The sequence below is a fragment of the Pseudophryne corroboree genome, chromosome 6 (assembly GCF_028390025.1).
Source record: "Pseudophryne corroboree isolate aPseCor3 chromosome 6, aPseCor3.hap2, whole genome shotgun sequence".
NCBI lineage: Eukaryota > Metazoa > Chordata > Amphibia > Anura > Myobatrachidae > Pseudophryne > Pseudophryne corroboree.
In genome coordinates, this window is record NC_086449.1 from 9,687,935 (window position 1) to 9,702,324 (window position 14,390).

Below are 14,390 nucleotides of genomic sequence, written 5' to 3' on the forward strand. Positions count from 1 at the left end.
AGATCCCTTTCCTCCTCAGAAGTTTCCAGTATAGTGCCATTAATACTATATTTATCCTTTATGTCACCTGAGATAGTGACTCCTAGATCCCTTTCCTCCTCAGTAGTTCCCAGTATAGTGCCATTATACTATATTTATCCTTTATGTCACCTGAAATAGTGACTCCTAGATCCCTTACTCCTCAGTAGTTCCCAGCATAGTGCCATTAATACTATATTTATCCTTTATGTCACCTGAAATAGTGACTCCTAGATCCCTTTCCTCCTCAGTAGTTTCCAGTATAGTGCCATTAATACTATATTTATCCTTTATGTCACCTGAAATAGTGACTCCTAGATCCCTTTCCTCCTCAGTAGTTTCCAGTATAGTGCCCTTATACTATATTTATCCTTTATGTCACCTGAGATAATGACTCCTAGATCCCTTTCCTCCTCAGTAGTTCCCAGTATAGTGCCAATAATACTATATTTATCCTTTATGTCACCTGAAATAGTGACTCCTAGATCCCTTTCCTCCTCAGTAGTTTCCAGTATAGTGCCATTAATACTATATTTATCCTTTATGTCACCTGAGATAGTGACTCCTACATCCCTTTCCTCCTCAGTAGTTTCCAGTATAGCGCCATTAATACTATATCTTAGCCTTTATGTCACCTGAAATAGTGACTCCTAGATCCCTTTCCTCCTCAGTACTCCCCAGTATAGTGCCATTAATACTATATTTATCCTTTATGTCACCTGAAATAGTGACTCCTAGATCCCTTTCCTCCTCAGTACTCCCCAGTATAGTGCCATTATTACTATATTTAGCCTTTATGTCACCTGAGATAGTGACTCCTAGATCCCTTTCCTCCTCAGTAGTTCCCAGTATAGTGCCATTAATACTATATTTATCCTTTATGTCACCTGAAATAGTGACTCCTAGATCCCTTTCCTCCTCAGTAGTTCCCAGTATAGTGCCATTAATACTATATTTATCCTTTATGTCACCTGAAATAGTGACTCCTAGATCCCTTTCCTCCTCAGTAGTTCCCAGTATGGTGCCATTAATACTATATTTATCCTTTATGTCACCTGAAATAGTGACTCCTACATCCCTTTGCTCCTCAGTAGTTTCCAGTATAGTGCCATTAATACTATATTTATCCTTTATGTCACCTGAAATAGTGACTCCTAGATCCCTTTCCTCCTCAGTAGTTCCCAGTATAGTGCCCTTATACTATATTTATCCTTTATGTCACCTGAGATAATGACTCCTAGATCCCTTTCCTCCTCAGTAGTTCCCAGTATAGTGCCAATAATACTATATTTATCCTTTATGTCACCTGAAACAGTGACTCCTTGATCCCTTTCCTCCTCAGTAGTTCCCAGTATAGTGCCATTAATACTATATCTTAGCCTTTATGTTACCTGAAATAGTGACTCCTAGATCCCTTTCCTCCTCAGTACTCCCCAGTATAGTGCCATTATTACTATATTTAGCCTTTATGTCACCTGAGATAGTGACTCCTAGATCCCTTTCCTCCTCAGTAGTTCCCAGTATAGTGCCATTAATACTATATTTATCCTTTATGTCACCTGAAATAGTGACTCCTAGATCCCTTTCCTCCTCAGTAGTTCCCAGTATAGTGCCATTAATACTATATTTATCCTTTATGTCACCTGAAATAGTTACTCCTAGATCCCTTTCCTCCTCAGTACTCCCCAGTATAGTGCCAGTAATACTATATTTATCCTTTATGTCACCTGAAATAGTGACTCCTAGATCCCTTTCCTTCTCAGTAGTTTCCATTATAGCGCCATTATTACTATATTTAGCCTTTATGTCACCTGAGATAGTGACTCCTAGATCCCTTTCCTCCTCAGTAGTTCCCAGTATAGTGCCATTAATACTATATTTATCCTTTATGTCACCTGAAATAGTGACTCCTAGATCCCTTTCGTCCTCAGTAGTTCCCAGTATAGTGCCATTAATACTATAATTATCCTTTATGTCACCTGAAATAGTGACTCCTAGATCCCTTTCCTCCTCAGTAGTTTCCAGTATAGTGCCATTAATAATATATTTATCCTTTATGTCACCTGAGATAGTGACTCCTAGATCTCTTTCCTCCTCAGTAGTTTCCAGTATAGTGCCATTATTAATATATTTATCCTTTATGTCACCTGAAATAGTGACTCCTAGATCCCTTTTACTCCTCAGTAGTTTCCAGTATAGTGTCATTAATACTATATTTATCCTTTATTTCACCTGAAATAGTGACTCCTAGATCCCTTTCCTCCTCAGTAGTTCCCAGTATGGTGCCATTAATACTATATTTATCCTTTATGTCACCTGAAATAGTGACTCCTAGATCCCTTTCCTCCTCAGTAGTTTCCAGTATAGTGTCATTAATACTATATTTATCCTTTATGTCACCTGAGATAGTGACTCCTAGATCCCTTTCCTCCTCAGTAGTTTCTAGTATAGTGCCATTAATATTATATTCAGCCTTTGGATTTTTGAGACCCAAGTGCGTGATTTTGCATTTTTTGGCATTAAACTGTAATTGCCACGCTCTTGACCATTCCTCTAGTCTACCTAGATCCTCAATCATTTGTTTCACCCCACCTGGTGCGTCTACCCTGTTGCATACCTTTGTGTCATCTGCAAAAAGGCATACTTTCCCTTTATTGCCATTTGCAACGTCACCAATAAAGATATTAAAAAGCACTGGTCCAAGTACAGATCCCTGGGGTACTCCACTGGTAACATTTCAGCAACATAGGCCAAAGCCTGTCAGGCTAAACAAAGCAGCAGAGCAGTGGCACAAACATATGGCAGTAATTTCTGTTTAAAAATGTTTTGCAAATTAGTAATCTATTGGCCATAACCTATCAAACCATCTCACAAGTACTACCAATAGAAAACAAGACAACACAGAAATTTACTAAGAATCGTGTCTAGAATATTATTGCTTTAAAGTATTAGTAGTTACCAAACAGCAAAGAAAAAGTCCCTAACCCATGCGTAAAATAGCAACAGCAGACATGGATGCCCCCTACACATGTGCATATGCCCCCAGCACATGCCTATTCTTCTCACTGCCCAGTCTGTACCTCCCTCCTGGTGGCCCTGGGTCACTGATGACTGGCCCTCTGTGCCCATGTAAAGCCCCAATCAATCAGCCTTTCTGCTGAACAGCTCCTCAAAATAGACAGGCCATTCTCAACTATTGCCTTGAATCTGCCTCCCCTCCCCATTCCCAAATGTCTGGTTTCAGAGTCAATATGAGCCATGGTTTGGGTTGTCCCACCAGGAATGGATTCCTTATCAAGGCAAAACATAATCCTCCTGTTGGAGGACCCCGTGGCGGTTGACTCTGTGCCATATCACTCACGTGACACTGTTGTGTACTGCGTCGTGCTCTGCTGTGTCCATCTATAAGTGACTGTACTGTGTCCATCTACAAGTGGCCGTGCTGTGACCATCTCTAGGGTTTTTTGCATATGCACAAATCTTACAAATTGTTTTTACCATCGAATACTTTTGATGTGATGGTTAGTCATCATTGCATCAAAATTTTAATTTGTGGAAGTCCAGTCATCATTTGATGGTGGGCTTTCAATGTACATCCCTACTCCTTACTATCTAAAAAACAATATTTTCTAAGTCAGAATTCCTGAAAATAGTGCCAGTTGCAATATTTTTACCTTTTTTTTCGTGGGACACGGACCGCCTCTTAAATGTCTACCCGGAAGGTTTGCATCTAACTGAGTTTAACTGAAGTATTTTCACCTAAAAACAACTTAATTGCCAAAATGTTTGCCCCAAAACAGTCCCTTCAACTGATTACAAAATATTATAATTTGTGTCAAATTTTCAAAACTTCAAGTAAAAACTTAAAAAAATGTAAAAAATACAAAAAATTTAATTTAGTTTTAAAAAATTCATTTTTTAAGTTTGTACAACCTGTGTATGCTGTACCCAAGTGAGTTTGTTCACATACATATATATACCCTGTGACTCCATGCAGTGTGATCCAAGCTGCTAGTTGAAAAAATATATAAATATTTTTTTTTGTTATATTAGTTTGTACTGTTCTGTTCATAGCACCCTAGTACACTGTACCCCAGTGTTCTTTGTTCTCTTCATGTACATATAAAAGTGGTCTGACTAGTGGGAGCTGAACTGCGACTTAAAAAATTATAATAATATATATATATATATATATATATATATTTTGTATTATTTGTTTGTACTGTTCTGTGCAATGTACCCCAGTGTTCACATATATAGAAAAGCCCTTTGGATCCATGTGTGAGCTGAGCTGGCATCCTTGCACTGTATTAAGCCCATTGGTGCAGTAGCTTGTTTTGTGGGGGCCCAAACAAACCAGGCACTTCAGCAGAAATGTGGCAGTCCCTATCACTGAAGTGCTTGATTTGTTAACCTGTGCATGTCCATTTTAATATGCAACATAAGGGTGGGTGAGAGGTCCAAAGGACAATTCCATCTTGTAGCACTTTCATTTCTGCCACTGCTGTGTGGCAATGCTATAAACTGCAGTGTGTTTGTGCCCCTGCTCTGTTGATTAGTAGCACGGATGGTGTAATGTTCAGCATTGCTGCCTCACAGCACTGAGGCCATGGGTTCGGTGCCCACCATGGCTCTAATTGTATGGAGTTTGTACTGTATATTCTCGTGTTTGCATGAGTTTTTTCCGGGTGCTCCGGTTTCTTCCAGTTATCCAAAAAATATATATACTGGCTCCTTGTAAATATATACTAGATCCCAATAAATAAAAAAATGAAGCCTAGCGTGAATTTGTGTGTGTGCATGTACATGTGATAGGGAATATAGCTTGTAAGCTCCACTGAGCAGGGATTGATGTGAATAGTCAAATTTTCAATGTAAAAGTGCTGTGGAATATGTGTGCGCTATATAAATAACTGGTATTAAATAATAATAATAATAATAATAGTAACCAGTCAGCTTGCTGCAGCGTCATTACATTTAACGCATGGTGTTAGTTTTCAAATGAAATATTTGTCATTTATATACATTGTTTTTTTGTCTTTAAGTTTCATTAGTGCTTAATTTGCACATAAAGTATACACTTTCTAAATTATGGTGTTCAGAATTCAGGTTTCTTTTATTTATTTATTTCTAAAAAAAAAAGAAAGAAGTAACACAGTAGACAAAAAACAAACATGGAACCTCTACCTCAATAAATTGTGTGTGAAAAATGTAGTAAAAAATGTAACTATCATTTTAATTTAATGAACAAGTGAAAACATTGTACTGAGATCTTACCAAACAGCGCATAACATCTCCAACTATATCGCCGACAGACTTATTTTCTAATAATTGGTCATAGTCTTCAGTCTGGAAACAAAAGTTTATTTTATTATACTTTTATTATTTAACCACATTAGCAGTAAAATCTTTCTTATAGAATTATGTAGATATGCATACCACAAGGAATAAAATATAGGTGGTGATTTCATGAGCTTTTGTTTTTAGGAGGTAAATTGATTATAATCCTAGATGACAAAGACTAATAAACAAGTATGAAACATATAGTAATTTAATTGCTGCCTATCTCCCGTCTTCTCTATGCTTTTAAGATCAGCCCAGTCTATAGTCACCCTAGCACTTCCTCTCCTTTCACTAACTCTTAAACCTCTCTACAGATGGAGGCTTGCTCACCTAGCCTTCTCTGCTGCACCTAGGTGCACCAAGGTCTATTAGCGTAAACCTTTCATCTATTGTTCTCAGCTGCAATACAATACAGAGAGAACAATACTGCAGGGGATTAAATCATTACAGCAGGGGATTAAGTCCCACTGCCCTGGCTCAATTAATCCTATTAAAGGGAAAGATGTGGAGGGCTCCACCGGTAGACTGCTTCATCCACTTCACAGAAATAGTCCTCAAAAAGGTCTTTTATTATCTTCCTCCTGGACCTAAAAGCAGCATGCGAAACAGTGGACCACCCTATCCATCTTCAGACCCTCCAGTGCTTTGGTCTCTGTGGTTCTGTCCTTTCCTAGTTGTCCTCCCACCTCCTTAACCATTGCTTCATGACCTCCTTCTCTGACACATCCTCTACCAATCATAGGCGTGCGCAGCACATTTTATTAGGGGTGCACCGTTGGAGGGGTGTGTCTAGCACCACCTTTTGGGCGTGTTAGCACCATCTATTGACGGTCAACGCAATATAAAATATCCATCCTTGTACCAATCCTAATAATGCAGATACATTGTCAGATGTTGTGGAGTGCACCAAACAAACACCCCTGATGGCACTCACTGCAATTACACTGCTCCTCCTCAGCCTGGTCTGGCTCCCCCGCTCTTTCCCCTGCAAGCTCCAGCAGCTTACTTACAAGTCAGTCACTCACTGACACTGACAGTCGCAGACTAGTACTGCTGCTGCTGGAAAAAACGAGTGACGTGTCAATGCTGCTGCCGACCGCCTGCCAGTATTGAATTTGTTTTCCTAAGAGGAACGCTGGCTGCATGCTGATCCTCATCAGTGGCTGACGTTGGCATAGAATAGAAGGAGAGAGGTGGGCATGTGGCGGGTGGGCGTGCGAGCAGCATGACGTAATCACATCACATCACACTGGTTTTGTACATGGAGGTGGAGCCGGGAGTTTGAAAGCCGGTGGCAGTGGCACCCTTGATTAACCCAGGCGTCCGGTCAGTAATACAGTCCTGACAGGGTGCAGCGCAGAAGAGACTGTAATTAGCTTGCTCGGCGATTGCTGCATCAGGCATGTGAGATTGGGGTGCCAGACATTAGGGGGTGCCTGTGCACACCAGGCACCCCCCCCCCCCCCCCCCCTGCGCACACCTATGCTCCCAATCTCTGTTGGCTTTCCCCAAGGGTCTCTTCTTGGATCCTTTCTCTTCTCCATTTATTCCTCTACCCTTGGAGATCTAACAATCTTGATGCTTCCACATTCACAATACTGTATCTCTAGGAACAGAGCCAACTCTCATTCATGTACTTGTCATCTACTGCTAGAATAATGTGATCTCTTTGACTTTGGCTCTCCTCTCACTCATCTGTCTTTAATTCAATCTACAGATGTGTCCTCATACTTTGCTGCAGTCATTCAAAACAAAACAGCCCCTCTGTCACGCCAGGTGCCATGAGACTCTGCTACAGTAGCTCCTGGAAGCTTTTTTGCTTAAATTGCGTCTTAGGTACAATGTGAGGACACTGTGCTGATTAATCTGATATGCAACCCTTAACACAGAAACATAGAATTTGATGCCAGATAAGAACCACTTGGCCCATCTAGTGTGCCCCCTTTTTTAATCCTTTGGGTAATCGCAACCCTATTTGATCCTTAATTCTTTGTAAGGATATTCATATGCCTATCCCAAGCATGTTTCTATGTCTGTGTGTGGCTTAGGAGTCTATTTACTAAGCCTTAGACAGAGATAAAGGGGACAGAGATAAAGTACCAGCCAACCAGCTCCTGTTATTTTTCAAACCCAGCCTGCGACATGGCAGTTAGGAGCTGATTGGCTGCTGCTTTATCTCTGTCCACTTTAGCATTATCCAAGGCTTAGTAAATAGACCCCTGAGTCTCTAAATCTGCATACACAATGCTACGATGCAGCGCCCATGGCTTTTTCCCATACAAGGTTCTGTTATGCTTCGTATACAGATTCAGTTACCACCTCTCCAATCCACCACCTCACTGTCACTAAAGTCCTCAGTCACCCCACTTCCTCCAACATTTCTGACCTCATTTCTGTCCACACTTCCTCCCACCCTCTACACTGACTGCCGGTCCTTATCTCTACTTTTATCACTTACTGTCACTCCAATATTCAAAATGTCTTCCATGCTGATGCTTCACTCTGGAAATCACACCCTCACACTATCAAACCTTTGGTAAGTTTCCACACTTTCATTGAAGCCCTCAAGAATCACTACTTAATGCAACCCTATCAGCCATTCCACCCTAGGTGTTACTCCCATCCCACTAGACTGTAAGCCCTCACAGGCAGGACCTTCTTCCTTCATTCAGCCCTCCTAGCACTATCACTGACACATATGTACATACAGTATACTGTATTTCCATTTATATTTTCTCTTATCCTGACTGTCCAGCAACATATTGGGTATAAGTAGTGTCAGCGCAGTTTCCTCCATACTCCCCTCCTGTGCGATCCATCATTGCTTGGCTTTCCAAACTTTAGCTAGTCTCTCTATCCTCACCTATACTCCACTGTTTTTAGTTTTTCAAATGAGTTTATAATTATCATATACGCATTTTTGTAATAATTACAGAATTGCATTGTGACTTTTTTGCACTGCAGATATATTATGGTGTCCTATACATTATAATAGTAATATATAAAAGACCTACCACGACTAATTCAACACGTTCATCTGTATATCCCTAAACAGTGCACAAAAATAACAAAAACAAAACAGATAAATAAATAAAAAATCATAAACTGTATTTAAAAAAAATTAATCCTTATATGAGAGTTTATGTAAATGTAGCACCTTCTCCAATGGTGTATGGCGGTGACATAGCTGGGGGGGGGGTGCAGGGGTCACTCCCCCCGCTGACAAACTGTAATTACTGCTTCTATGCAGTGTCAGTTCTAGGCACCTAGTGCAAGGGGTGTAAAGTGTCTCCTGTACTACACAATGGAGTTTAGAGGTGGTGCTGCTATCTACCAGGCCTTGCTACCTCTGATCCAGTTCCTTGTGGGTTTTTTGTTGCACAGCGCAGTATAGCACGGCACAGTATAGCACGGCGCAGTATAGCACGGCGCAGTATACATCATGGGGTTTTCACACAGCCAAAGGGAGGAGAAGTTGTGAAGAGGAGCAGGCCGGCTGACAAATAGTAAGTTAAAGGGGGCAGGAAGGGGTGTTTTGGTTATAGATTGGCAAAGGGGGTACAAGGTTGGAGGAGACACAGAGGGCACAAGACCAGAGGTTACAAGGGCAACAAGGCGGGAAATGACACTGAGGTGCACAAGGGTGGAAGAGTTACAGGTGGTATAAGGCTGAGAGTGAAACTGGGGGCAAAGTGATGCAGGGGGCTTGTGGCTGGAGTGACACGACACTAGATAGTCACATGGGATATGAGGCTGGAGAGAACTAGGGGCATGGGACTGGGGTGAAGAGTTTGGAGATTATTTACGATTAACCGGCTTAGAAGAAAATGCTGGGGCACAGTAATCTTCATTAAGACACCAAGTCTAAAGAATCTTATGAGTACAAATGGTATACCAAATCACCAAATACAGCTAAATGTCACAAAATTGTCCAGGAAAGTTCACAAAATGATGTATTGTCTGGTTGTACATTTTGTCTGGATGACTTTGGTTATATCACTACACAAGGCATTTTCCAGACCTTATGATCTTATATATGAATAGTGAACAGCGAAGGACTTGGGGCGCTAAAGCGGCTCGGGCACTTGTGAACGCGCGCTTTTCACGGGGGCACGCCACCACGATGTACAGGGGCGTGCGGCAAGTCATGGGGGCATGGACTCGTGGCATGCCCCCATTACCATGGCGATGCTTGCTGGGGGCGGGGGCACACCGCGAGTCCTGGGGCGTGGACTGGCCGCACGCCCCCATTTCCATGGAGACCGGTGGGGGCGGCTGAACCGGAGAGCCGGAGGCTACGCTGTGCTCGGCCTTCCCAGCTCTATGAGGGACCAGACCGCCCCACCTGCCCATCGGCCCTACTACCATGTCCGGCCCTGGTAGTGAATACTTAATGCCCATTGAGGATCAATTTCTTCAGAGGTTCCGCTTTGCTGAGATGCCACCATATTGTCAATAGGTCAGTTTATTTAGTTCACACTAAAAACAATGTGATCGCAGCTGTGCTAAATTTAGCACAGCTACGATCAGGCACACTGACAAGCGGGGGGACGCCCAGCACAGGGCTATCCCGCCCCGCATGTCAGTCCTTGCACCGTCGCACAAGTACAAAAGCATCGCACAGCGGCGATGCTTTTGTACTGTAGGAGTAGCTCCCGACCAGCGCAGCTTCTGCGCGCTGGCAGGAGTTACTCGTTGCTGTGAGAGCAGCAGTGGCTGCGTGTGATGTCATGCAGCCACTGCGGCCCACCTCACGATGGTCCGGGCATGCCTGTTGCCTGGACCGCTCCCCATACAGGCTCGGACTGGCCCACAGGGGTACAGGGGAAACCACCGGTAGGCCCCACTGCCGGGGGGGGGCCCTCCTCCTCTAAGGATCAGGTTCTAGACTGTGCACTTGAATTATATATTATACATATGTTACCTTATACTGCACAGGATTATGATGTATTCTCTACAGTACATTGCTGTCATTAATCTGGCACATTATCATGCATGCACTAGCATTAATTACTATATAAATTATCAAGGAGTCCAGACCAGGTACGCTATAATGGTTAGCCAAACCTCTGTGGTGGCTGGCCACACCCCCTCTGGAGGCTGACCACACCTCTAATCATGGGCACCTACCACTGCATACCCTGCATTGCCTCCAGAACGTGCACAGGAACCTGTGATGGTGGATTCCAGTGGGGACGAATTAATACTCAGTGAGGAGGATGTACATGGTGAAAGGGATGAGGAATCAGAGGATGATGATGAGATGGACATCTTGCCTCTGTAGAGCCAGTTTGTGCAAGGAGAGATTGATTGCTTCTTTTTTGGTGGGGGCCCAAACAAACCAGTCATTTCAGCCAGTCGTGTGGAAAACCCTGTCGCTGAAATGATTGGTTTGTTAAAGTGTGCATGTCCTGTTTATACAACATAAGGGTGGGTGGGAGGGCCCAAGGACAATTCCATCTTACACCTCTTTTTCTTCTTTGCATCATGTGCTGTTTGGGGACTAGTTTTTTTTAAGTGCCATCCTGTCTGACACTGCAGTGCCACTCCTAGATGGGCCAGGTGTTTGTGCCGCCCTCTTGTGTCGCTTAGCTTTGTCATACAGCTACCTCGGTGGAACTTTTAGGCCTAAAAACAATATTGTGAGGTTTTCAGAATAGACTGGAAACTAGTGATGAGCGCCTGAAATTTTTCGGGTTTTGTGTTTTGGTTTTGGGTTCGGTTCCGCGGCCGTGTTTTGGGTTCGACCGCGTTTTGGCAAAACCTCACCGAATTTTTTTTGTCGGATTCGGGTGTGTTTTGGATTCGGGTGTTTTTTTCAAAAAACCCTAAAAAACAGCTTAAATCATAGAATTTGGGGGTCATTTTGATCCCATATTATTATTAACCTCAAAAACCATAATTTCCACTCATTTTCAGTCTATTCTGAATACCTCACACCTCACAATATTATTTTTAGTCCTAAAATTTGCACCGAGGTCGCTGGATGACTAAGCTAAGCGACCCTAGTGGCCGACACAAACACCTGGCCCATCTAGGAGTGGCACTGCAGTGTCACGCAGGATGTCCCTTCCAAAAAACCCTCCCCAAACAGCACATGACGCAAAGAAAAAAAGAGGCGCAATGAGGTAGCTGTGTGAGTAAGATTAGCGACCGTAGTGGCCGACACAAACACCGGGCCCATTTAGGAGTGGCACTGCAGTGTCACGCAGGATGTCCCTTCCAAAAAACCCTCCCCAAACAGCACATGACGCAAAGAAAAAAAGAGGCGCAATGAGGTAGCTGTGTGAGTAAGATTAGCGACCCTAGTGGCCGACACAAACACCGGGCCCATTTAGGAGTGGCACTGCAGTGTCACGCAGGATGTCCCTTCCAAAAAACCCTCCCCAAACAGCACATGACGCAAAGAAAAAAAAGAGGCGCAATGAGGTAGCTGTGTGAGTAAGATTAGCGACCGTAGTGGCCGACACAAACACCGGGCCCATTTAGGAGTGGCACTGCAGTGTCACGCAGGATGTCCCTTCCAAAAAACCCTCCCCAAACAGCACATGACGCAAAGAAAAAAAGAGGCGCAATGAGGTAGCTGTGTGAGTAAGATTAGCGACCCTAGTGGCCGACACAAACACCGGGCCCATCTAGGAGTGGCACTGCAGTGTCACGCAGGATGGCCCTTCCAAAAAACCCTCCCCAAACAGCACATGACGCAAAGAAAAAAAGAGGCGCAATGAGGTAGCTGACTGTGTGAGTAAGATAAGCGACCCTAGTGGCCGACACAAACACCGGGCCCATTTAGGAGTGGCACTGCAGTGTCACGCAGGATGTCCCTTCCAAAAAACCCTCCCCAAACAGCACATGACGCAAAGAAAAAAAGAGGCGCAATGAGGTAGCTGACTGTGTGAGTAAGATAAGCGACCCTAGTGGCCGACACAAACACCGGGCCCATTTAGGAGTGGCACTGCAGTGTCACGCAGGATGTCCCTTCCAAAAAACCCTCCCCAAACAGCACATGACGCAAAGAAAAATAAAAGAAAAAAGAGGTGCAAGATGGAATTGTCCTTGGGCCCTCCCACCCACCCTTATGTTGTATAAACAAAACAGGACATGCACACTTTAACCAACCCATCATTTCAGTGACAGGGTCTGCCACACGACTGTGACTGATATGACGGGTTGGTTTGGACCCCCCCCAAAAAAGAAGCAATTAATCTCTCCTTGCACAAACTGGCTCTACAGAGGCAAGATGTCCACCTCATCATCATCCTCCGATATATCACCGTGTACATCCCCCTCCTCACAGATTATCAATTCGTCCCCACTGGAATCCACCATCTCAGCTCCCTGTGTACTTTGTGGAGGCAATTGCTGCTGGTCAATGTCTCCGCGGAGGAATTGATTATAATTCATTTTAATGAACATCATCTTCTCCACATTTTCTGGATGTAACCTCGTACGCCGATTGCTGACAAGGTGAGCGGCGGCACTAAACACTCTTTCGGAGTACACACTTGTGGGAGGGCAACTTAGGTAGAATAAAGCCAGTTTGTGCAATGGCCTCCAAATTGCCTCTTTTTCCTGCCAGTATAAGTATGGACTGTGTGACGTGCCTACTTGGATGCGGTCACTCATATAATCCTCCACCATTCTTTCAATGGTGAGAGAATCATATGCAGTGACAGTAGACGACATGTCCGTAATCGTTGTCAGGTCCTTCAGTCCGGACCAGATGTCAGCATCAGCAGTCGCTCCAGACTGCCCTGCATCACCGCCAGCGGGTGGGCTCGGAATTCTGAGCCTTTTCCTCGCACCCCCAGTTGCGGGAGAATGTGAAGGAGGAGATGTTGACAGGTCGCGTTCCGCTTGACTTGACAGTTTTCTCACCAGCAGGTCTTTCAACCCCAGCAGACTTGTGTCTGCCGGAAAGAGAGATCCAAGGTAGGCTTTAAATCTAGGATCGAGCATGGTGGCCAAAATGTAGTGCTCTGATTTCAACAGATTGACCACCCGTGAATCCTTGTTAAGCGAATTAAGGGCTCCATCCACAAGTCCCACATGCCTAGCCAAATCGCTCCGTGTTAGCTCCTCCTTCAATGTCTCCAGCTTCTTCTGCAAAAGCCTGATGAGGGGAATGACCTGACTCAGGCTGGCAGTGTCTGAACTGACTTCACGTGTGGCAAGTTCAAAGGGCAGCAGAACCTTGCACAACGTTGAAATCATTCTCCACTGCGCTTGAGACAGGTGCATTCCACCTCCTATATCGTGCTCAATTGTATAGGCTTGAATGGCCTTTTGCTGCTCCTCCAACCTCTGAAGCATATAGAGGGTTGAATTCCACCTCGTTACCACTTCTTGCTTCAGATGATGGCAGGGCAGGTTCAGTAGTTTTTGGTGGTGCTCCAGTCTTCTGTACGTGGTGCCTGTACGCCGAAAGTGTCCCGCAATTCTTCTGGCCACCGACAGCATCTCTTGCACGCCCCTGTCGTTTTTTAAATAATTCTGCGCCACCAAATTCAAGGTATGTGCAAAACATGGGACGTGCTGGAATTTGCCCATATTTAATGCACACACAATATTGCTGGCGTTGTCCGATGCCACAAATCCACAGGAGAGTCCAATTGGGGTAAGCCATTCCGCGATGATCTTCCTCAGTTGCCGTAAGAGGTTTTCAGCTGTGTGCGTATTCTGGAAGGCGGTGATACAAAGCGTAGCCTGCCTAGGAAAGAGTTGGCGTTTGCGAGATGCTGCTACTGGTGCCGCCGCTGCTGTTCTTGCGGCGGGAGTCCATACATCTACCCAGTGGGCTGTCACAGTCATATAGTCCTGACCCTGCCCTGCTCCACTTGTCCACATGTCCGTGGTTAAGTGGACATTGGGTACAGCTGCATTTTTTAGGACACTGGTGACTCTTTTTCTGAGGTCTGTGTACATTTTCGGTATCGCCTGCCTAGAGAAATGGAACCTAGATGGTATTTGGTACCGGGGACACAGTACCTCCAACAAGTCTCTAGTTGGCTCTGCAGTAATGATGGATA

General features: G+C 44.2%; 1 protein-coding gene across 3 annotated transcripts in view; it reads right to left on the minus strand.

The window, feature by feature from the left end:
* LOC134934755 (uncharacterized) overlaps window positions 1–14,390 on the minus strand; it is a 138,193-nt gene that overhangs the window by 49,984 nt on the left and 73,819 nt on the right. For 2 of the 3 annotated variants that reach the window (XM_063930120.1, XM_063930122.1), the window contains 2 exons: window positions 8,376–8,408; window positions 5,296–5,367 (listed from right to left, as the gene is read on the minus strand). In XM_063930120.1, the coding sequence (XP_063786190.1) occupies window positions 5,296–5,367; window positions 8,376–8,408 (105 nt within the window). The remainder of the gene's footprint in view (window positions 1–5,295; window positions 5,368–8,375; window positions 8,409–14,390) is intronic. The other variant, XM_063930121.1, reaches the window with a different exon arrangement.